General features: G+C 39.6%; 2 protein-coding genes across 2 annotated transcripts in view; both read left to right on the forward strand.

Annotated features, from left to right (window-relative positions):
• The window catches only part of LOC108053033 (segmentation protein cap'n'collar-like), a 37,540-nt gene that overhangs the window by 3,094 nt on the left and 10,919 nt on the right, over positions 1-23,527 (forward strand). The window contains 4 exon segments of the mRNA XM_044459105.1: positions 9,177-9,452; positions 9,644-9,722; positions 21,625-21,701; positions 21,762-22,298. Of these exon segments, the coding sequence (XP_044315040.1) occupies positions 9,177-9,452; positions 9,644-9,722; positions 21,625-21,701; positions 21,762-22,298 (969 nt within the window).
• On the forward strand, positions 12,350-17,689 carry LOC108053035 (transmembrane GTPase fzo). The gene has a single exon (XM_017135602.2). It carries the CDS (start codon positions 15,446-15,448, stop codon positions 17,615-17,617), a length of 2,172 nt encoding a protein of 723 aa, XP_016991091.1. The 5' UTR covers positions 12,350-15,445; the 3' UTR covers positions 17,618-17,689.

A 23,527-nucleotide genomic window follows, 5' to 3' on the forward strand; every position in this document is an offset into this window, starting at 1 on the left:
ACAATGTAGTTAAGAAAGAAATTTGTCACTTATTTTAAACAATAAGACAGGCAGTCGCCGATGCGTTAGGTCAAGGTTTCTAATTAAATTCAGAGTGTTTTCTCTGAGTGTAGTTGTAAATGACTTTGATTTGACTGATTAAAAGGCACTAAATGGCACCACTTGCAGAGTGGGCTGCGGTGTGTGTTTGTGCTTATTATCAGACAGTGTTGCTGAAAAAAAGCTTTTTGCATTGCTAATGAAGATTCGCGATCCCATCGCTTGACCCATTCCAATCTACCGCTGGATTTGTCCAGCTTTAGTGTTCTTCCCTTGGCTATCTTTTCATTTCTAACTGGTCGTTATTCAGCTTTCTTTATAATTATAGTTTGTAGGTTTCCCCGAATCCAATCGATATTCAAATGTGGCTTTCTGTTATGATTGGTCACCCTGCGAGTGAGTCTAACAATTTTTGAGCTTATCAGCAGATAAGGTTACCAACTTTGTTTACACATCAGCATGACTGTTGCCACGGCTATCCGCTCATATACTTTCAATCTGTATATTCGTTGGTTGCTTCCCCTAATTGAGAGATAATTGTAAATCGATAATTGGTACTAGCAATTCATATCTAATTTGATTAATTGGTCATAAATAAAGAGGGAAGTTTTAATTCCGTTAAAATTGGGTGTCGCTTACAATTAAGAAGATTTATTGATAACATATTAGAAGCGACTTATCTTTTGTTTGGATTTATTTTTTCGAACCGTGCGCAACAACTTTCACCATCTTTCGGCCCCAAAGTTCACATATTATATGCAAACACACAAAACAAGCAGCAATTAGGTCATTAAACGTTTCGGCTGCGCAAAATTTTAAACTGGAAAACAACAACGAAGCCAAAAAACAAATAAGATAAATTCACATAATGTGGAAAGAGCTTTTTGTCCAAAAATTAAAATTCAATTAAATAATTATTTAATGTCTCTTTAAAAATTGAGTTATTTATTAAATCTTTAAATGAAACTGAATACTAATAGAGGCCCTATAAATCAGACTTAAAAAAAAAAATTACTTTTAGCCCGAAACGCACTTTCGATATAGGGGATCATTAATTTGTTAAATCGGTTTATTGGCTAACAATCTCCATCTATTTGCATGAGAATTTATAGCAATGAATCAGATTTTGTGCTCGATTTTTATTTATTTTTAAAAATCGAATTGAATGTCGGCGACAAGTGTGCAATTCAGGCAGCAATTTCATTATTTGTTTTTTTTACACTCTGGTGCTGTGTTGTGCGTTTTGCGAATTGCAATTTAAATATGCATAAATATTTATACTTGGCCTGGCCAAGAGCGACTGTTGGGAGGGGGAGATATGGCTGAGACAGGAGCGGGATGACTAACTCGGTGTTATTTTCGATTTACTCAGCTCTTTGTTGTTGCACACTTGAGTTGCCTGCAATTCGTTTTTGTTGCTCCAACATGTCACGAATGTTTTCCATTTCGGCCGATGACGGTTTTATTTTTTGTTCTCACTGACTGTGTGTTCTTGGGGGGCAGAGCATATAGAAAACATAAGTATGTGGCTTTGATATGATCTAATTAAATGCACTCGGCAGTCGCATTGCATAATCATCGAAACGAAGGCGATTAATTATTTATTTTTGCCTTTGTTATTTAACTTTGATGCCAACGATTGAGTGGGTTGCGAAGAACTTCCGTCATTTTATTAACCAGATATTGGCAGGGTCGTTTTGTTTTAGGTACTGTATATTTTTAATAACTTCAAAAGCTCTTCTAAGTAAAGATAAAGAATTTTTAAGAAAATGGCATTACCAATGAAGCATGATCGAGAGTGCAATATAGGAAAGTTTAAAGTGACTTTATCTAAATAGCACTCGTATATTTTCTTATAATTTGTTACATACAATATATAAGTACTGGGTATTTTACGGTCTAAAAACCTCGATTGTAAAAAGTTCTTGTCTAGTAATTGCAACTTCCAGCTGCTTACCATTATTCCATAAACGAATATGGTAATAAGAAAGAATAGCCAGCTAGGTAGTTCCCCCACAAAGAACCCATCTTGGACAGGTGAATGAGTGGATGTGTCACCTGTGTCTTGATCTCTCAAATGAGAGAGGTCGCCACAGTGCGTATGTGTGACCTCAACACACACACCAGCGCACAAGTGGAGCGCAAAACTCAAAACTCTACTTTGTTGAATGTCGTCTACCTCGAGTGCTGTCTCTTTTCCCCTCCCGCTGTCTTTCAACTAATTGCAAATCTACCAAGCTTTGTAGCTTTTTACGTTTCGCTTTAACTCATTCGTTTATATACACACGGTCAGCGATTTTTTGTTCGTCTTTTGGTTGGGTGTTATTTTTGGGGTCTCGGTCTCGCATTTTGATTGAGATTCAGAAGAATGAAATAAAACTCGCCAAAAAGATTCGTTGAACTTCGTTTTTTATACCCTTGCATGAAGTATTTTAATTTATATTAGACAATTTAATGCAGTTATTGGGTTATCCGTTTGCGATTAAAACAACTTTTCTAGACTATTACTCTGTGTTGTTGTTTTTGAATGTAATATATGTTTCCTTTATATGATGTAAAAATGCATTTTATAAGAATTAGACAACTATTATTCTAGAGTTGCAACGATCTAGACAAAAACATATGTTGAATTATCACATTTTCGTTATAAAAGTTAAAGTCAACTTTCATTCTCGATTGAGTCATGAGATTTCAGGTGTCGTGCCTCTTAATATTAATCTCTCCGACTTTTATTCTCTGTTAATTTTATATTATTAAATCATTTTATAATTGATCAATCATCACATTGCCATGCATTTGTAATGCGAGTGAATTTGTTTGCTTTTGTTTGTGTGAATCCGTGTAAAAAGGGGTGGTGAAGGCTGTGGGAAAAGAAAACTTGAAAACAAAACCGATGAGGGAGAACAGCTGATTTGCCGGCATTTCTTACTCACCACACTTTATGCATTTCACTTCACATTCAGCCAACTCTCTTCACCTCAGTCAGCAACTTACCGCTGGCAACATTTGTTGCTAGACAAATTCAACTCTTACCTCGGACTCAAAAGCTGTTTAGTAATTACAGCAACCTAGTGTCATTAAAGTTCCAAACCAAAGCTTTGCCAGTTGATATTAATAAATTTGGCAATCAAAATACTGATAACTATTGCAATCGAAATACTGACCGCTATTGTCATCGAAATTTAAAATATGTTAACGCAATAGTAGGCTGAAAATTAAAAATTTGAATTGCTGATAAAGACTAGAAATCTATTCTTAAGGTTGTACTTGTTGTCTGCCACTTGGCTTGGGTTGCCTAGGGCTTATCAGTCGCTGGGTGCTGGTTTCAACTTTTCGAAATTCGTGCAAAACAAACTTTATCAATTGAAATTAATCAAAAAAATAAAAAAATTTTTATGAGCCCCTCCAACTGCTAATCAGCCGCCAGTTCCAGACATTATCGAGCGCAACCAAACGAAAGTTTCAGTCTGCGTTATGCCGATTTCCAGTGAATACGTTTGCCCGAATCGTGTGGATCGCCCTTTAAACAACATCAAATCAAGCGGAAATCAATTTTCAATCGTCAAACAAAATGTGTCTCAACGAGGAGTACAAATATATGCACATTTACCTAGCGGTCTGTCTCCGACTTCCTATATCTAGCCATTAATCTGTGTTTACTGGGAATAAACTTTCTATTCACATGGCCGCAGTGCAAAGTGTTGGCAAAAAACAGAAAGAAAAAACAAAATATATGTAAGGCCTGCAAATTGAAAAATAATTTGCCTGTAATTACGTTGCATTTTCCCACTTAATTACCCTGAGCCAAAGAAGCATTCACTTGGATTTATAAGTGTTTCTATATATATATTTTGTATTTCTTTTTTGTTGCCTAAAGTTTTGTTTCCCAGAAAGTTTGTTAGTTAATTTCCATAATTAAATACCGTTAATTACGGTTCGCGAACTTCAGCCGAGTGTCATGCCATACACCTTTGAAAAAAGAACCAAAAATGTCTTATCAGCTTGAGTAACCTAAACATGGGAATAAATGTTCAGTTTTAATCTGTTTGTCAAAAAATATATCAAATGATTTTAAAAACATTTTTTTTTTTTAATTTACGAAATTTAGATTTATATAAGTAACTTTAACAAAAGCCATATTTTTTTTTGCCTTCGTATTCTGTTTTTAAAGTGACGCATAGGAATTCATGCAATATTAACTTGTCTTTGTTTTGTTTTAGTGTACATTCAATGAGCAAAAAGTTCAGATGTCAAATTGATTATAAGGGGAAAACCGAGCTGAGTTCGAATTGGGATTGATAATTGTAGGGAAAACCGTTTGGATGACACAAATGGACTGTTATTAAGGCCTAACAGTTCGCCATTGTGGGGTTGTTGCAAACCGCAAACAGGACACTTGAAACAGGGCTTGAGCAATCCGTCAGATACGAGTGCACACACAGATACACACGGATACAAGTCGGCTTTGTTGGTGGTACAATCCAGTACCCGGCAAAGTCTTCTGAGGGCTTGACGAGCTCATGATTAATATGCGCCACACTTGCTGGCCGCTCTGCGATCTCAGATCTCCGAACTCCTCTCCTCCTCTCTCCGATCTTGTATATTGTATCTTGTATCTTGTTTCTGCTTTGCGAGTGTATCCCACAGATGCTGAAGTGATCTCTCCGTTCGTGCTGCGCTGTCAGTTCAGGTGTCATCAGAAAAATCTTTTGCCGAGGCTTTATTAATGACTCTTGCTAACCCGAGCCTTTCCTTTCCCTTCGTGGTGGCTTCCTTTCGAGTCCCCGACCCTGTTCTTTCCGCTCGCTTACTTTCTTTTGCTTTCACCCGACTTTCATCATTTGCCGCCCCTGCAGGATCAGAAACTCATTTATCTTGCTATAACATTTTGTGCATTATGCGTCGGTGTTCTGTGGTCAAGTTAATGGTAAAATCGGCTCAGTTAAGCGGACTAATTGCCGCCACAAACGGTTACAAGTGTCAATATTTTGATGCTACATGGGGGGCACAGCGCATTGATTGATTGTCTTGGATCATTTGTTGCTGCCCAGAGTTTAGGCATTGCTCAGTCTTATAAAGAACTATATAGTGTAGGTATATGTGCGTAATATTCCCGCTTCTTATCTGCCACTTATCAATGCCTGAATTTGTCAGTCGCCCGTCCGGCCTGCCGCTCATTCAAATGGTTGTCTCGAGAGCGGCCCACGTGTCGCTAGTGGAACTTTAAAGTTCAGCGCGTACTTCAAGGTCACGGAGAGAGTTTCCCAGGCCCTAGCGATAAGATTTGGCCCACAATCATGTCCATAAATATGGATCAAGGACTAGTTAAAAGATCTCATGTAGAAATTATGTGGAGTTCATTGAACTCGGTCATCATATTTATAAACACCCATTTATATTCATCTGACCAATAAGGCTATTTCTTTTCATTCTGGAATTCCACCTTTAAATATGTACATTCTTTCTTTGTGCTGCTCCAACCTGTTAAACTGTCACATATTACTCGAAATTCTATAAGTACAAGATAAGGTCGTATTTTCGACCCTAACCGATAAGAACTGTAACTTGGCTACACTGTAAGAATTCGATTTTAGAGGGCTTGATTAAAAGTTTTTGAATGCAAAACATCTAAGAAACTGTGTATTTAGTTATATCAAAAATTTAATATTTCTTTTTTCAAAAACAAAAGCATTATACTTAATATTTTAGTTGACCCTTTTTCTTTCTCCGCCCCGACAAAGAAAAGAAAATTTCATTCAAGTTCCTCTTTGAAGTTTAATTAAAAATCAAGTTTCCAATCAACAACCATAAATAGCTACATATATACCCGTAGATATCTATGTGTATGTTATGAACAACCCCCCGAAATGGAGAAAAAAATAATAATGAAATGCCAGCAGGGGAGGATTCGGTTTTTGGGTTTGTGTTGGGATCCGAGACCTTCTTCTTTCCTTCGCTCAATTTAATTGCTCATTTTTACCGAACATGCGCAACGCACAGCAGAACACATTCAAATACAGTGGAACTTCTATAGTGGGAACCAAATTGTTTATAGCTCAACATATTTCATAACACGATTTTGTTTTGACATAATTGCCTATTAATGGGTGGTAAATAGTTTTTGTACTATTCTTACATTATTCAAAGTTAATAAACTGCTTCGTTTAGACATCTTTGTTTTTTAGAAGCTCATAATATTTGTTTAAAGATGTAAGGTTGTGTCTATCTTTGAAATTAATTGAACATTTTTTTTTTTAATTCAAAAGTTGTTTTGTGAAACTTAAATTTTCTATTCGATTATTCAAGTTATTGATCTTTTACTGTATTTACGAGCACATGTTCCCTGGGGAATTGGCTCTGCCTGAACTGCGCCAGCTGCTCAGTCGGCGTCGCTGTCAGCGGTGGCGCGGCAGCAATTGATTGGGCTCAGCACAGTGGCCCTTAATTTCTCCGACGGTTCTCAGGGGTCAGGAGAGCAAGGGAGACGGCAGCAGAGACCAATGATGCCGCCGCCATATTCTGCTGACTAATCCAGGAGATAGGCGTGGCCACAATGATTGATTACTTTTTGTTGCCACTGTGGAAAAGTCCAAGAAAGCCTCGCGAAGGGCCGCTAAAAAAGAAAATGGGGAAAGAAAATGTGCGCTTCGGTAAAAATGTCACACGAAACAAAAACCTCAAAACCCAAAAAAAAGGAGGGGGAACATTTTAATTAAAACATCAGAAAGTCCTTTGGCAGAATAGCAATTGTGCTGCTAATGTCGGCCATTATCCTGTGATTATCCCTTAGTCGAATGAATTGAATGCATCACAATATAGAAGTCTGGGTTCTACCTGTTTTGAAAACCAAACGGTTTTACCGGGGCTTAAGAGTGGGCGACAACGCCCCGTTCCCTGGCGAAACCCGACTTGACTTGGTCAAAAAGAAAAGGATTAAAGTGGTTTCGGCCAGCAGCGTTAATAATGCATCATTAACGCTATAATTTGAGCTCGAATTCCCCTTCTTAGTCACTCTCTTCCACTGCATGAATTGGCAGAATGCTGCCAAACATCTTCATAAGCAAGCCCCCAAACGATCTGCAATGCTTCGATTTCCGTTTTCCAATTCTCTTTCAAAGTTTTTGGCAAGTGTATGCGCGCTCTTACGCGTAAAATTTACTGCCCCGGAATATTGTTTGCAGTGTGCGGCAGGTGGCGGCGGGCGATAAGAGATCCGGTTGTTCGCTACGGCGTAAACAAGTCCCGCGCCCCAAGGCACGCCGTAAGAGAGTGCTCCGACCCGCCACCCCCATCACCCGTATCCCCCACCGGAATCGCCGTTATAAATACAATATTACGGAGTCCGGCTCTCTGCGGTGTCCCATTGATAAGATTCGCCATTATCGATCACCGCCGGCCAAAGAGCGAGCACTCTTCGAGAGGTTTCCACGGGTTAAGGGAGCGCTCGGTGTAAGGAGGCTAGGCTATGGTGCGGGGCTGATAAGAATTGTGAAATAAGAGAATCTAGTATATGTGCGCTTACTTATACGACCACCTATAGAATGGTGTTTAATACCCAACTTTACAACAATATAAGTTGAAACTTGACAGGCGGTAATGATATAATCTTTTAAGAGTCCAAATGTCTTTAGAGAACTTGGAAAAAATTCAGATTTTCTTGTGCTATGTTAAGCCTTGCAAATATTAGATTTAATAACAAATTAATTAAATGTATTAAAATGCTGCTATTAACCAAAGCAAGCAAGATATTAAAATTACAAATAAGATAGATATTTATACTGTTAATAATATACAAAATATTATTAAAAAATTATTCAAATATTAAACTTTACTTTTAATATTAAAAAAACATTAAAATTCAGACCAGTGTCTTCAAAAGTAAGTTTAATATCTTTTACGAATATTCATAAACAGATTAAAAACAAGAAAGGAAAGCTAACTTCGGGCGGAGCCGAAGTTGATATACCCTTGCAGAATACTCTGTAAATTATATTCTCCAAAATTATTCATATGATGCATTCTTAATACTCATAAAAAATCCCAACTTCCTAACTTTAAAAACACCAAAGTTATGGCATTTCCAATCGTTCAGTTATATGGCAGCTATAGGATATAGTCGGCCGATCCTTATGAAATTTGGTAGGTCGGATTGGCTGGCCAAATATAACACCCATAGAAAATCCCAACTTCCTAACTTTACAAACACCAAGTTATGGCATTTCCGATCAATCAGTTATATGGCAGCTATGGATATAGTCGTCCCGGCCGTTCCGACTTATATACTGCGTGCAAAGGAAAGAAGGGTGTGCAAAGTTTGAATTCGATATCTTTAAACTGGAGACTAGTTCGCGTAGAAACAGACAGACGGACAGACAGACGGACAGCGGACAGCGGACAGACGGACAGACGGACATGGCTTATCAACTGAGGGGTGATCCTGATCAAGTTATTACTTTATAGGGTCGGAGATTCTCCTTCCTGCGTTGCACACTTTTGCCAAATTATATACCCTTCGGGTATAAAAAGTTGATAATAAAGGCTTGCATTTACAATATACATTTATAGGTGGTAATCTAAGCAGAGGAAAACCCAAGTTTTATACATTTATCATAAAAAGCATGGCAATAACATCATAGAGTACCCACCATTCTTTGCAACCCATATCGCTCCGACGTAGTTTTATCTATAGTCCAAACGACTTTATCAGCAGACCCAAAATGTAAATCGACATTATCATATTAAGTAAAGCAAAGCGAAGTGGGAAAGAGCAAAGAAGAGCGGATGAGGTGCCCCATATGGACTATGACTCGTCCGGGCCTCTTGGAGCCTTCAGTGTCTCTTTGGGAACTAGCAAATGCGGATGACGTCGCGAGCAATTGAGATCGTGAATAATATAAACAAAATCTAAAAGCAGATAGAACTGAAAGTGACACCAAGATAAACACCTTAGTGCAGATCTGTTTATGAACTAAAAAGGATACCCGATTCCTGATTAAGGACTAAAAGTGAATATGAAAGTGTTCATTCATAGGGACATACTGGTTAGATATTTGTGCTGGCAATTAAAAAAACTATATTATCTATTGAGATATATGTGTGTGCGTATTACGATATTGACTGGAATTTTCCGCTTGCAGGAGAGTGAGATCGCCGAGGTGCTGTACAAGCAGGATGTGGATTTGGGCTTCAGTTTGGACCAGGAGGCCATCATCAATGCCTCCTATGCCAGTGGCAATAGTGGAGCTACCAACGCCAAGTCGAAGCTTGAGGAGGAAGCCAAGTCGTCGGATCCCTCGATGGCGGACACCAGCGCCTCCAAGGACACCGATGTGAGCGCCGCCAACGAGGCAAGCAACGCCTCTCCCGACGATATTGAGAAGTTGAAGGCTTTGGAGGAGCTAAATCAAGATAAGGTAAAGTAAAGCCACCTTCTGTCCACGAATTACATACGGAATTTCACAATATTTGCATAGAGATAAAGGTGAAGTCGAATTCTTGATGTTTATCTAATAACTATCAAATGTGGGCGTCTCATTTTTGTGACAGCTATACACCCTATATCCACTCCATTTACGTGAATAATGTAATTTCCCTTTCAAAACAGGAAAAGGACATTGACAATCCCCTGGAAGACATTACCAATGAATGGAACGGAATACCCTTTACCATCGATAACGAAACTGGTGAGTTTTAGCTTTAGCTAACAAGTACATAAACGATCTTTTTCTGGTTACATGTGGTAAGAGCTATTTGGTCTGACTATATCTTATCTAGGATAATATAATTTTACTTTCAAAAATAACCTGAGATAAGCTCTACAGAAGCAGGAGATTTCTTCGTAGAAAAGAAGTTGATATATATACATATTAAATGTCACGTTTCTTCGCTAGATAAAAGTACAAATTAATTAAATCCGTTGCCTAATATATTTTAAATGTCGTTTTTTTGCACTTCCGAACTTGTAAATGATAAAGGGAATTTATAATGATATACCTATCCATAAAGCTCTTAAAATATCTTAGAATAAATTATCTTTTCTATTATAAATCTTTAAATCGAACCAAATTTTAGTGTTTTTGTATTAAGTTGGATATATATTAAACCCAAGTAACCCTCGTTTACATTAGTATTAACATTTATCAAAGCCTGTCCCCCTTTTTTCCCAAAAAAGAAAATTTGCTGATAACAAAAAGAAATAACGAAATAAGTCGAAAGAAAATGGCCTGCCAAAAGATGGCGGCTGCTCTAATATAAACGAAAATGGATTATTCTGGATATAGTGGGGGTTGAGTTTTAGGCGGTTGGGTGGCATACTAAAATATATTGTGGGCATTGGTGTGCGTGTATTTTCGAGACGTTTATAAATGAATGTAGGCATTTTGAGTTGACAGGCACGAAAATTAAAAGAAAAATGAGCTTTTTTTTCGCTTGGTTTGTGTGGCAGCAGCCCACACCACCCACCACAAAGGCCGGATCCGATGGCTGCTGCTAATCTGCCTGGGACCGCGCCCCCCTTTTCCCGTCCAAAAGCGGCTGCCTTTCAAACAAACTTTGACACGCACACGAACTTTTATTATTAACCGTGGGGGAGGAGAAGTCATGGGTTTGAGGGGGCCAAACTCGTCTGGGCCTGTGAGACTGGGTCGTGCCGCCTTTTCTGGTCGGAACGGGACCACGACCACGTCTGGGGGGCAGATACAAAACCGATTCCAAATCCGAAGCAGTGGCAGTGGCAGTAAAAGTAGCAGCCACCGCGCGTCGCGTCGCCTTGCATGCAACATTTTTCTTTTGAAAAATGAACGAAACATGATTCGCCAAAATAGCAAGAGTCATACACACGAACACACAGAAATATATAAATAATATATAGAGAAAGAAGTGCTATGTACAGCATATGGTGCGGAATCATGTATTCAGGGGGTGGTACGTACGTGCAAGGCCTCAACTTTGGCCTATAAGCTGAACATACATAGGCCGATCCAAGACCCTTTTTTTGCGAAACAACAAACAGAGACGTAGTTGGTAGAGGGGTTGCGATATAAATTGGATATTTTTCAAAGCCGAGTTTAGAAATTTTAATTTAGTAAGAAATTTAACAAGCCTAAATTTAAAAGTTCAAAAATATAAACTGTTTTTCTTGTATCTTAATGGAATAACTTATTTAACTGAGTAAAATGAGCAATTTATAAATAATCCGAGGAATCAGCTTTAAAATCAAATACATTTTAAAATATGCTTAAATTGCAAAAACAAGCCCTCTTAATAATTAAAAGGCTTAGCTTAAGAAAAGCCCATATTTAAAGAAATACCACAATGCCAAACTTAAAATTTGACATTTTTACGATGGTCTCACCAGAATGACTAATCACAAATTTTGTACTTGGTATCGATGAGGTTTTTCTTTAGGATACTTCTTAAGGATGCCAACTTGTTAAAAGTGGAAAGTTTTTTCGAAGTAATTGCTGGCCATTGAAAGAGAAATAAATCGAAAATATATTAATTAATAAACTAGGTGTAACCTTAATATATACGATTAAAAACGGAGTTAGTATTGGCGAATTGTCTGTGAATCTGGGCAATGCTTTCGATATCGTCAAGTGTTTTGAATGTAAGTGTAAGTGCCTTGTGTTTATCATATCGATTACCTATTATTCAATTATTAAATTGATTAGTTTTAGCTTAGTTTTTGGTATACTGCTATCCCCCTCTTGATGAGCCCCTGTGTTTACCCTCCTGGGCACTTTCCGCCTGATCCCTCTATTGAGCTGGCTCATTGAGCTGGGAATTGAAGGAGGATGTGGACGAGGAACGAGTAGCTTCTGTCAGGGGTTTCATCCTTCCCCTCGAGAACAGAAAGTCGCAAATCGCTGGCCACCATTTTGTGAGCCAGGGAATAAGGGATAAAATTGGATATTGGAGGAAGGGGCAATAGCACAGCAGCCACCATGTTGGATATATTTCCTATTCACGAGCATTTATGCTGCTCATAATGATTGCTTCGTTTGGCCATTTATTAAAAATCCATTGATGCGCGCCCAACTCCGATAGATAGATTCATATCGCATTCACACGCACTCGCCTTTGTCTGCGTCGTCTGGGCCCCGATCTCGGATTTGTGCGTATCCAAATTCCCCACGGATCGAACCCAACGAATCTCCCAAGTCCGCAGCCTTTGGCGGCATTATCTTCTATTGTTCGGCCTTCGAAATGAAACGACTAAACTGAAAGTCATTTTTCGGTTGCTGTTTCAGTAAATGGTATTTCATAGCTGATACTATTGAAGAGAATTTTTTGGGAAAATTCATAAATTCATCTTCCGCACGTTCAGGTGAGTTTAGTGCGTTGTTCTCCGTTTTACACAAGTTCTTCTTCATTAATTTTGACCGTCTGAAATGAAGTCGTAACCATTCGGAGACATTTTTCTGGCCATTGTCCTGTCAAGGTTGCCTTGTCATGGGGACATGTGTTCCTCATTGCCTTTCTAGGATCCGAAATCGTGGTAATTAAGTTGCAAGTAGCTCTCGTTCACTGTTTCGTCTTGCTTTTTGTCGCCTGTCCTCCAATCAACCTCGTTTGTTTCCAACTACAGTTCTGATTTTCTATATACCTATCAGTACATTATATATCTTTCAATGAATCACAAATCTGATTACATTCGTTGCTTTTCAATTCGATTTGGTTTGTTCTTTTTTCTCCCTTTTTGGTTGTTTATTTTTTTTATAGCTTCTCAGATCGTTGACAACTTTTGGAGCATGACTTGGCCAGAAGTTTTGCGTGGTATCCAAAAAAAAATGCTCTTATTCTCAATTATGTTATAGATATTTCGGTTTTAGTTTCTTTTTCGGTGGCTTAAATTCCATTATGCAATCAGTTAGGCGGCTCTTGTGCTGCCAAGCTACGCAAGTTTATTGACCACTGGTGGTTTTTATATGAAGTGGAATTTTGTGGGAACAGAAAATAAAGTTCTACTAAGAGTTTTTATGTTTCTAAAAACGGTGTGAAGATACGTTTCAAGTATTTTGAATATAGGCGAAGAAGTTGATTTGTTGATGAATCAAATTAAAGCTTTGTGAATTACAATTTCCCCCATTAAAAAAATAGTTGAAATTATTTATTGTAATTTATATTCCACTGTTCGATCTTTTAATTATAATTAGTTCTATTCTTTTCTTGTTTCTCCCTATAATTAAAACTAAAAGAGCAGTGGAACACCGAGTTATTATTTAATTTCGTGCCCATCGATTGGTTATCCTTGGTAGACATCACTAAAAAAACGATATGATGGAGGTTATTACAAAACATCTGGTGCAGTGGTGCGGAGCTGGTGGTGCTGATGCTTGTCTCTCAATTCGGTGGCGGCGGTGCACCTATTGAGGATCTCTGTTCACCTCATCTCATTCCCTTTCTATCTGTCTGGTGGCCTTCCTTGACCCGCCTTTTCCACTCCGCGCCCTGCTGTTGTCTGGAAAAGCGAGGGAGTGCTGGTGAAGAGGGGCAAGCGGAGACGGAGCGGACCGTAGAAATTGTTCAAATTCTACGTGGTCAGCATTACGCTACAAATTTACAAAAAAAAAAAAGAAAGAAAATTTACATGCTGACAAAATAACAAACAGACAGGAAAGAGGGAGGTGAAGGGGGCATAGGTGCGAGGGGCTGCAGTCCTGACCGGCTTTATTTTCGGTCTGGTCTGGTCTAGTCTGGCCTGGTCAACGATTTTATGCTGCATAATCGTATCACTTTCAAGTGTTTTCGTCTTGCGCAACCTCCCCCCCGCCCCCACCTCCTTAATCCTAAGTATTGCCAAATCTACTCTGCCTAGGAATTGCATAATATCAACAGAAATTCGCTGTTTAATTAGCCGGCGAGTGGTCAAACTACTTGACCCATTGAGTGCTCATGTGGCTTTAAGGATTATGAAAGTTTCTCAATTTCAACGCTTGTTTTTCTACTCCAATTTATTTTCCAATGTTGTGGTATTCAAATGAGGCTATTCAAATGAGCAGCCAGCGAACTCATTCATAATGTTCATTCAGCTTCTTCGGATTTTGTGGCAACTCATTAACAACAAAAAGTAGCATAAAGTACTGATAATGTTGACTGACGGTCGGCATATAACACATGCCTGTTAACAATAGTGTGCCCCCTTCTTTCCCTTAAATCTGACTTGGCTTCTTTTAGCAATTTCATTGTTGACACTATCCGAACCCGCGGATCTGTCCTGTCATAATTGTTGCTCACTGGTTTTCTGTTACAACTTTTGCTCTTCTTTCGAGGTTAGGAGGGTTATCCTTCAAAGTAGGACGGCCATTTGGATAAATTGGTGAAACAAGAATATTCCTATGGTAGTATTAAAAACCATTATTAGAATGAACATTAGAACATAAATTTTAAAAGCCTTGGTTTTCATTCACATCTTTTTGCTGTCCAATGAAATTCAAATAAAAATTTGAATGTAGTCAATTACCAAACATATTTTGAATGAAAAAACCTTATGATTGTCTTTCACCGGATACGACTCCGCATCTTTAATACCGCTCCTCCAACCTACGACTATTTTCTCAATCAGCATCGGCTTCTTCTTTATTATTATTTCTTTTTTGCGTCGGCAACAATTTAAACTAATTAAGTTGTAATAAAGCACTCAAGAAAACGCTTGAAGAAAAAACATTGAAGAAGAAAAAATGATTAACCAGGCGAGTTTTGCTTGTTCAATATTTCTGTGCTCTTTCCTACTGTTTTCTAGCAGCGTTGAAAAAAATTATACAAGCATCCAATCGAAATGCCCCCTCCTCATCTTGTTGATGATGCTGCTAATTTTTCAGAGCGAACCGAACCTCAACCAACCAATTTGATTTTTTTCCTCTATTTGCTGTATTTTTGGTACTTTTTGAAGTTCACCAAAAGCGTTTTCGGGCTCGGCGGTGTTAGCCTGGTCTATTAGTTCAGTGGCCCATTAATGTGCATATTGCCTGCTCTTTTTCCGACTCTCTTTCGGGTGATTTCATGATTGCGGTAATTGTGTTAATTTTTTGGGTAAATAGGTTCGTATTTTTATTGGGCTTCGAAGTGGAAATGGTAAGGGTACAGAAGGGTTGTGTATTTAGATGGCAGTTCGATTTGGGTCAGTTGTAAATTGCAGCCATATAATTCAGCAATCCAATGTCATCTGTAAATAAGGGCCAAGACAATATAATTTAAATTCTTAATGTTGATATGCATTTTGAAACATACACTATCTTTATTTAAAAATCATTTCAAACGAAATGATGAAGTAGTGACCTTAGTTTCTTCCCTCTAAACAGTATATCATAATTATTTTCATAACCCCTCGAATCAAGTCAACAAACCTCGTCTACTATTTTTGCTTATATTTTATAAAACCCGTTTGTACATCCATCTAAGAAATATGTGTGAGTCGGATTCGGGAGAAAGTACCTCCTCTCAATCATCACTATCCTCATTCATATCCCGCTCATCGTCTTCTTCACGATTGAGTGAATTTGTGGATGCCAAAACCGAGCTGCAGGATATTTACCAAGACATGAGTCATTTTCTTTCATCTTTTGTAACCATCCTCGAGGAGAGTATTCTTTTGGAGGATCTGCAAATGTTAAAGAAGCTCTGTAACTTTGCGAGCAAAGTGGAAGCCATTCAAAATGTGTTGTCCAGAAATCGCATGAAGGTGGCATTCTTTGGACGCACTTCGAACGGAAAGAGTGCAGTGATTAATGCCTTGCTGCATGAGAAAATCATGCCCAGTGCCATGGGTCACACCACCAGTTGTTTTTGTCAGGTGCAGGCCAATAGCACAGATGAGCCTGAGCACGTGAAGATCGAGCAGGAGGAAGAGCACCTGGAGTTGAGTGCCCTAAATGAGCTGGTCAGTGCACATTCACCAAGGGCTCTGAAGCCCAGGACTCTATTGCACGTTAACATGCCCAAGAATCGCTGCTCGCTTTTGGATTACGATGTGGTCCTGATGGACACGCCCGGAGTGGATGTCACAGCTCAATTGGATGATTGCCTGGATAGCTATTGCATGGATGCGGATGTTTTCATCCTCGTTCTCAACGCTGAGTCTACAATTTCCGGCGTGGAACGGCAATTTTTCAAGGAGGTGGCCTCCAAACTCTCGCGTCCTAATCTTTTCATACTAAATAATCGCTGGGATGTGGCCAGCAGCCAGGAACCTGAAATGGAACAGCAGGTTAAGGATCAGCATATGGAACGCTGCATGAAGCTTCTCATGGACGATTTGGGTGTCTATTCCGATGAGGAGCAAGCCAGGCAAAGGATTTACCATGTCTCAGCCTTGGAGGCTTTACAATTGCGAAACGGTTGCAATACGAATCCAACACTACAAACACAAGAGCGCTATCTGGAGTTTCAACGATTCGAAAATGATTTCTCAGCCTGTCTAGCAGAGTCGGCTTTAAAGACCAAGTTTGGTCATCACTTGCTAAGTGCTAGGGAACTGTTAACCGAGTTGGAAGCCACATTAATAACGCCTCTCATAGCCAAAGTCAACCAACTAATCAAGGAAAATGTGGAGAGGAGACAGGACTTAAATGTGGAAATAGAAGATCGACAAAGAGAAAATATTGAGGAGAGTCAAGAGTTTCAAATAGTTTCCGAAGAACTGGATGAGCTGGCACTAGATGTGGGTCGGCGGGTTTTAAGGGAGCAGATCACCAGGATAATACCTCCAGCTGTGCAATCATTCTCGCAACCATTTCATCCACAGTTACCAAGGCAAATTGGTCATTACCAGCGCTCGTTGAGTGCCCATTTGGATGTCCTACTTACAGATCAGATAATGTCACGTATATCTATACCAATTCAAGAAAAACTAAGCCAATTGGAGGTTGATCTTCTGGGTGAACCCACCGAGGACACTCTTAACTGGCAGCTCATTTACCGTTTGAATTGTCAATCGTTAATGGTTGATTTTCAGCCAGATCTAAGGTTTCGGTTTTCCTGGGGCATTGCTTCCCTTTGGCACAGTTTTCGGGAGAAGCTACCACTGCCCTTCAATCCATTACAAGATCGAAAGTTACGTAATGGTCACAAGGAAACTCCGCCTGCGGTTCCTTTAATGTACCAAAGTCATCTGCAGATGATTGCATCTTTGGTGAAATCCGATGGGTGCTTTGGAACTCTATTGCTGAGTGGCCTGGCCGTTCGTTCCGTGGGCTGGCTAACAATCTTGATCCTTGGAGGCATCGTGGGATCCGTGTACACCTACGAGTTGCTCAGTTGGACGCCAGCGGCTCAAGAGCGAAGCTTCAAGAGCCAGTACTCCAAACATTTACAGGACCAACTGCGAGGGGCAGTGCAGCAAACTGCCAGCGGTTTTGGACTGCAGATGCAAAATAAGCTGACAAATATCCAACACTTGTGGGTAACCGAAGTTGTGGAGAATAGAAATGACCTAAACTCAAGGACTTTTGAGCTGACCGAACAAATAAAATCGATGGAGGAAATGCAGCTCAAGTTGAGGAAGTTTCGGGACAAGGGAAATCTAATATCTATGCGATTGGGAGAATTTCAAGAGCTCTACTTTAACAGCAAGTCTTGAAGATTTTGAGAGGGTTACATTTAAATTGTTAATTTTCATTTGTGCAATGTTTAAATTTGTTTGGTTTTTGTTTTAGTTTCTGGAATTGTTTATTAAATTTGAGATTTTATTGTGACTCACTTATTGTTTAATTTATATAGAATATTTAAATGAAAAATTTGTTAAGATAATAATGAATATTGAAATAAGACTGTGTCTAGATATCATGTTTTAATCAAAATTGTTTCACTTGTACCTAATTACTTTTTTTTTTTGAAGAAATCCCAGGGAGTAAAATATTTCTTAGGCTTTTAAAGACTTTTTTTGAACCTCGAGAATCTTAGCCATGCAAATTCAACCAGTTTTTATTGCTGTTGACTGTTTAAATTACTTGATTAGATTGTTTTTTCTTCCTCTTGATGGCTCAAACACACACACAGGCACACTCTTGCTGAGGAACATGCACATGCTGGGAATAAGAACAAGAGAACCAGTTTTGGCTTTTTTGTGGAAGACGTTAAGACTTGAACAAAGCGTCCATGTTTAAGCGGCCAAAAGCAAAAGTACAACAACGAAATGTATACACACACAACTCAAGCTGAACTCTTAGCTCCGCCCCTCGCTCACACATACACACATAAGTCACTGGTGCGCATGAACAAAGGCAGCTAAAAACGGGGAGGAAGTTGATATGGTTGCCTCACTCGCACTCGCATTGCAAAGCCGTCTTGAGAGCGCCATTTCTCTTGCGCCTCTGCCGGCGGCGACGTCGACAGCGAATGGCGGAGCAGCGACCGCGGCAGAGGCTTGGGCAGCGTTTTAGAATCGTATTTGAACTTTTATAAACGCTCGAGAAACGTTGGACGCTTGACGCGCGCGCAGAAAATATCGAATAAGGGTAAATCTAGGGAAAATCAAACGCTACCGAGTTCGTGGGCGTGGACAAGAAAAAAGGACTCTGCTTCGGCCAAAAATTCGTTAATAACTTTGTGAGCCTGCCAAAGGTGACGTGGCATTCCAAATCGGCAGTTCAGATCGGTCGTTCTTAGCCAAGTCAAGTGTTTCGGCCCTTTTTATGCCAATTATAGATGAATTGGAAAATTCTCTACGACTAATTAAATATCATCAAACTGTGTCAAACATCAACAAAATTGTAAACTATTACGCGTCTGCATTAGTGCAAAAAAATAACAAAAAGTGAAAGTTACCAAATCAAAAAAAATACATACCAAGCTCCACACTCAGGTGGCCATTGTGCGATTCTAAAAAAAGCCCCCTACAATAACCAAAGGCATTGCAAAATAACTTAAACCCATTTTCCACACATACAATCGAATTGTACAAAGCAAAAAAAAAAATACAATATAAAGACAAGACAATAAAAGTCTGTCTGCAACGGAAACGGCAATATCGGAGTTGCGATTGATTCTGCAACATTTTGGCTGTCAAAACGTTACATAATTGTCAAAGTGTTTGGCCAAATATCAACAACAATCAGCGCTTTATTGCAACAATTTGTGTTCAATCTGTTCACAAAAGACATCTACAGCTATCTACGACAATCGACGAAAAAAATAAAAACAGCCAAGACACATTTGACTTTGGCTCTTCAGGCGTTTTGTGTTTCTTGGATTATAAACACTAATATTTCACAGATATCAACTGCGTCATCATTGCAGCATCCCTTGAACTAAAAAAGGTTCGTAACTTTTTATTGTTTAGTTCGAAGATGTGACCGACTTTTGGGCTTTAGTGGGTATTTAGTTTTATAGAACTTGGCGCCCAAGGAAGGGTCTTTTTAAGATTGGCTTATATTGATTATTTTTTTAAATAAACAACTCGACTTTAAATTCTAAACTAATTATATTATTATATATTTCGTTAAACATTGCTTATAAAGAGAACAAAATTATCAAATGTTTTTAAAGAAAAAATGCACATACTGTACTTTATACCCCGATAAGATGAGAATCAATTATTTTAACCATTGTTATATCAATCTCTTCTATAAACACAAATCTTGAAGCAAGTCAAGTCCTATTCATTTCTTCGATTAGGCATATAACCAATGTAAACATAAATAAGTGCTGTGCTTAATACCACCCCAAATTCCACCCGTTGTCACCCCTGTGAAAATATCAAGTAGCCGTCGGTGTTTAGTGTTCAATCAACCCCATTAGCGGCTCCATTACGAGACTCTCCCACAGTTTTCCTTCCTTCCTTCCGTCCGAGTAAACTTCCTGAAAGGTAACCAAAAATGGAATACCCCTACCTTTAATGCGGTCAAACAATTGTTGGCCCCATCAACGCCTCTTTTGAGCCTTGTCGCCTAATTGCTGGTGACAGTTGTCAGTTGCTCCTGACCAGCCGGACGACAAAACAAAGCCCAGCACACGAACCCAAATCGAATAATATTTTCGTTGTCGTTTCGGCCACAATGCGAGCTGGGAACCCACGAAACGAGAGACAAACAACCAGCCCAAAGACCAAAAACGATAAGTAAACAATTCCAAGCCCACACAATCGCATACCAAAATTAACAGACCACGAACTGTTACCAAAAAAAAAATTAAGCAAAGAAGGGAGAACCCTAAAATAACAAGCTATACGCCAGCATGCCGAAAAAAAAACATGGCCAGAACAGAAGAACAGAAAAGAACAGGCCCAAAATGGTTGCGATGGAAATTGGAAAAGCAGAAGGGGGATTGTGTTTTGTAACCAATCGTAAGAATAACAAAGCATTTGGTGGAATTGTGTTGGCCAGGCCCAGAGAGCCAAACTGTTCCATCTGCGGTGTTTATTCTAATTTTTTTGACCCGACTCAAGTGCCCCGGTAAAGGTCGTCGTCGTCACACCACTTGAGTCCGACTCTCTCTCACTCTCCGGCTCTTTCGACCAAGTTGCGCCCCCTTTTCAGCCTTTATTTTTTCGGGTTTTCGTTTTGGTCTTATCTAGATGTTTGCCCACGTTTGGGTCGGGGTTTTCCTCTTCGTGGAACTCGAGTCGATGTTAAGTAGTAATTTTCTGATAATGTCTTGAATCGCCCCACTCAGTTCTTGACTTGGATTTTCCCGAGAATTCCTAATGCAAATATTTGGCTGCCATCAATATTTGACGAGGAATCTAATGTCTGCGAGTCAATTGTAAGCGATACACTTGAGGGAAGCTTTTATTGTTGTGCCTCGAGTTTAGTTTGTGTTTAGTTTGGATATCTCGGAGCTGTCACAACCGATCATCAATTAAAATGGGCTGGGGATGAGGAGACCGCAGGGAGCTTCGAAAATCGTTCATTTATTGCAATATTTTTCAGCTGCTTCCGTCAGACGGCTTGAGTAAAGGAGATCTCTCAGAGATCACGTTTTTATGATTATGATTAATGACGATAACCAGCTTGACTGACTCTAGTTACTGTCCATTCTGTGATCTCTCCGTTGATCTTACGAACTCACTCTCCCACAGGAAAGTGCTACTGTTTGGGACGATCCTTGTTTACCTTCTTTTCCTGGCCCCCGGGAGATTTTTGGCCTTCAAACTGTTTTTGTAGCAGAAAATTGATCACACTCTGGGGAGTTTTGAATAAGAGTGGGGGAGACTATAAGGAGAAAGCCAGCAATCCTATTCAAATGATCAAAATATTTTTATATATTTTCAATGCTTTGATAGGGACACAAAGATTTTGACTCTGGGGAAAGTCATTTCCAAGGGGAATGCAATTGGTTTATTATAAATATTCTGGGGGATCAAAATATCTAACTTTTGTGTAAATAACGATTATACTGAAGTGAAATAATTCTTGGTAACGAAAAATGGGCACAGAGAAATGTTTATAAATAGTGTCCTTAGGGGTTTTTCTTTAAAAAGGGACAATTAAGTATTAAATGAATTAGTTTACTTAAATTGGTCTGGGGTTAATCAGATGAATCTCAGTTCAAATAGAAAAATGTAAACCAGAACTTAGATCGAATAACACACACACTTATAATCAGAATGCCTTTCTTAATACGTTATTTTTTTATCCTCCCGCTCAGGTGAATACATTCGCCTGCCCCTGGATGAGCTGTTAAACGACGTACTCCAGCTCTCAGAATTCCCGCTTGAAGACGAGGTAAGTCCAATTCCCCATTTCCTCTTTAGAAAATATCTTAAAGTTTTCCCAATCCCTTAGTTATCCGACGATCCGGTGCCCTCCACTTCGCAGGCAGCTGCTGCTTTGAACGAGAACCAAGCTCTACGGGTTGTTTCGGAGACCGGTGAGGATTTCCTCAGTGGCGAGGGAGTTCCTAACAAGCAACGTAGGATCGGAGCGGAAAACAAGGAAAACGATCGGGAGAAGGGTGACGAAAATAGCTTCTCGGTTAGCGACTTCGAGGACCTGCAAAACTCTGTGGGCTCGCCCCTGTTTGACTTAGATGAGGACGCCAAGAAGGAGTTAGACGAAATGTTGCAATCCACGGCTCCGCCCTACCACCACCCCCATCCGCACCACGGCCATCCCCATGCGCACCCCCATAGCCACCACCATGCGACGATGCACCACGCCCATGCCCACCACGCTGCCGCCGCAGCCGCCGCCCACCAGCGCGCGGTGCAGCAGGCCAACTATGGCGGTGGAGTCGGTGTGGGCGTGGGCGTGGGCAGCGGCACGGGCAGCGCCTTCCAGCGGCAGCCAGCAGCCGGCGGATTCCATCATGGCCATCACCAGGTATGTGTGCATCGATCGTAATCCTCCCCACAGACAAAAAAGGTATATTTATTTATAATTTGATGCGGATGCTCGGTTCAAGTGCTGCCATCCGTCGAGCGCTCCACATACTTACATGGGTACACATGTACATACCTTACCGGAGCGTGAGTGTAGACACAGCTGCGGTCAAAATAATAGGGTTGTTTTAAAGCAAGAACGTAAAGAATATTTTAAGGTTTTAATTTTCGGAAAAGGATCCTTTTGATTTATGATAACCATTTAAATAGCATTTAGGTTCAGATTTATTTAAATGATTAAAGTCAATTTAAAGTGACTAAAATATATAGAAAAATGTATACCATTAAAAAAAAGATTGCAATTTTCGTACAGATTTTCAAAGCTCATATTTGTGACCTCAGTTATACATAGTCGATTGTGGTATATACATATGTAATCATTCAAGGATCATTTGCACGTCGCTTTCGATATTCTTTAGCTGCTTCTTCTCGTTTTGGAGTGGCTCTTTTCACTGTTCGGGTTTTGCCTTATTCGTGTTCTGCCTTCCATTTCTTCTGGTTATTCACGTGGCCTGGCCTTCTCCCCGGATCTCCACTCCCCACCTCCCTGGCGTGTTCTCAAGCACTTGATCTTGGGACTGCTCTCTTCAAGAGTCGCAGTTGTTGGTGTGGTGTTTGTTGTTTGTACAAAGCTTCAAATCTGGTTGTACATGCTCCCCACCCTGCCCCTATTGTCCCTCCCACCCCAAAAGTCATCCGCTTTTATTCCGTTTCCAGCCACAAGTTCGTCAATCAAGCCCCAAGTCATCTGGGCTTCTCTTCCCTGCACTCTTCGTTCTTCACGCGCTTTTTTAGCAGTTTTTTTTTGGCTTTTGTTGTAACTGCTCATCAAAAATGTACGGGAACAGCAACAACAGCAAAATTATGATTGTGAGGCGAATGCGAGCAATGTTAAAATAATATACACATACAGATCTAGACGGTTTTTGTGTGCAAGGTACAACTCGTAGTCTCCCATCTTGGTTTTTTGACTTGACGGAGCTGCTCTTCAGTTTTCTGAAGTTTTCTAAAGATTTTTCTTAACCCGTTTCTCTCTCGTTTTTGTGTGTGTTTATTTAGCAGTTGTTTTCGTTATTTCTGATACAAGTTCTTTTTTTGCTACGATCTTTACGATTGAGTCAGATTTAAATATGAATATTAAAAGAACAGAGTGAATTAACAAAATGTTAG

Source organism: Drosophila rhopaloa, unplaced genomic scaffold, assembly GCF_018152115.1.
Source record: "Drosophila rhopaloa isolate 14029-0021.01 unplaced genomic scaffold, ASM1815211v1 contig_178, whole genome shotgun sequence".
Classification (NCBI taxonomy): domain Eukaryota; kingdom Metazoa; phylum Arthropoda; class Insecta; order Diptera; family Drosophilidae; genus Drosophila; species Drosophila rhopaloa.

What these genes read in the sequence shown, in the direction of transcription:
- LOC108053035 (XM_017135602.2), top strand. Translation starts at nt 15,446, where the DNA reads ATGTGTGAGTCGGATTCGGGAGAAAGTACCTCCTCTCAATCATCACTA.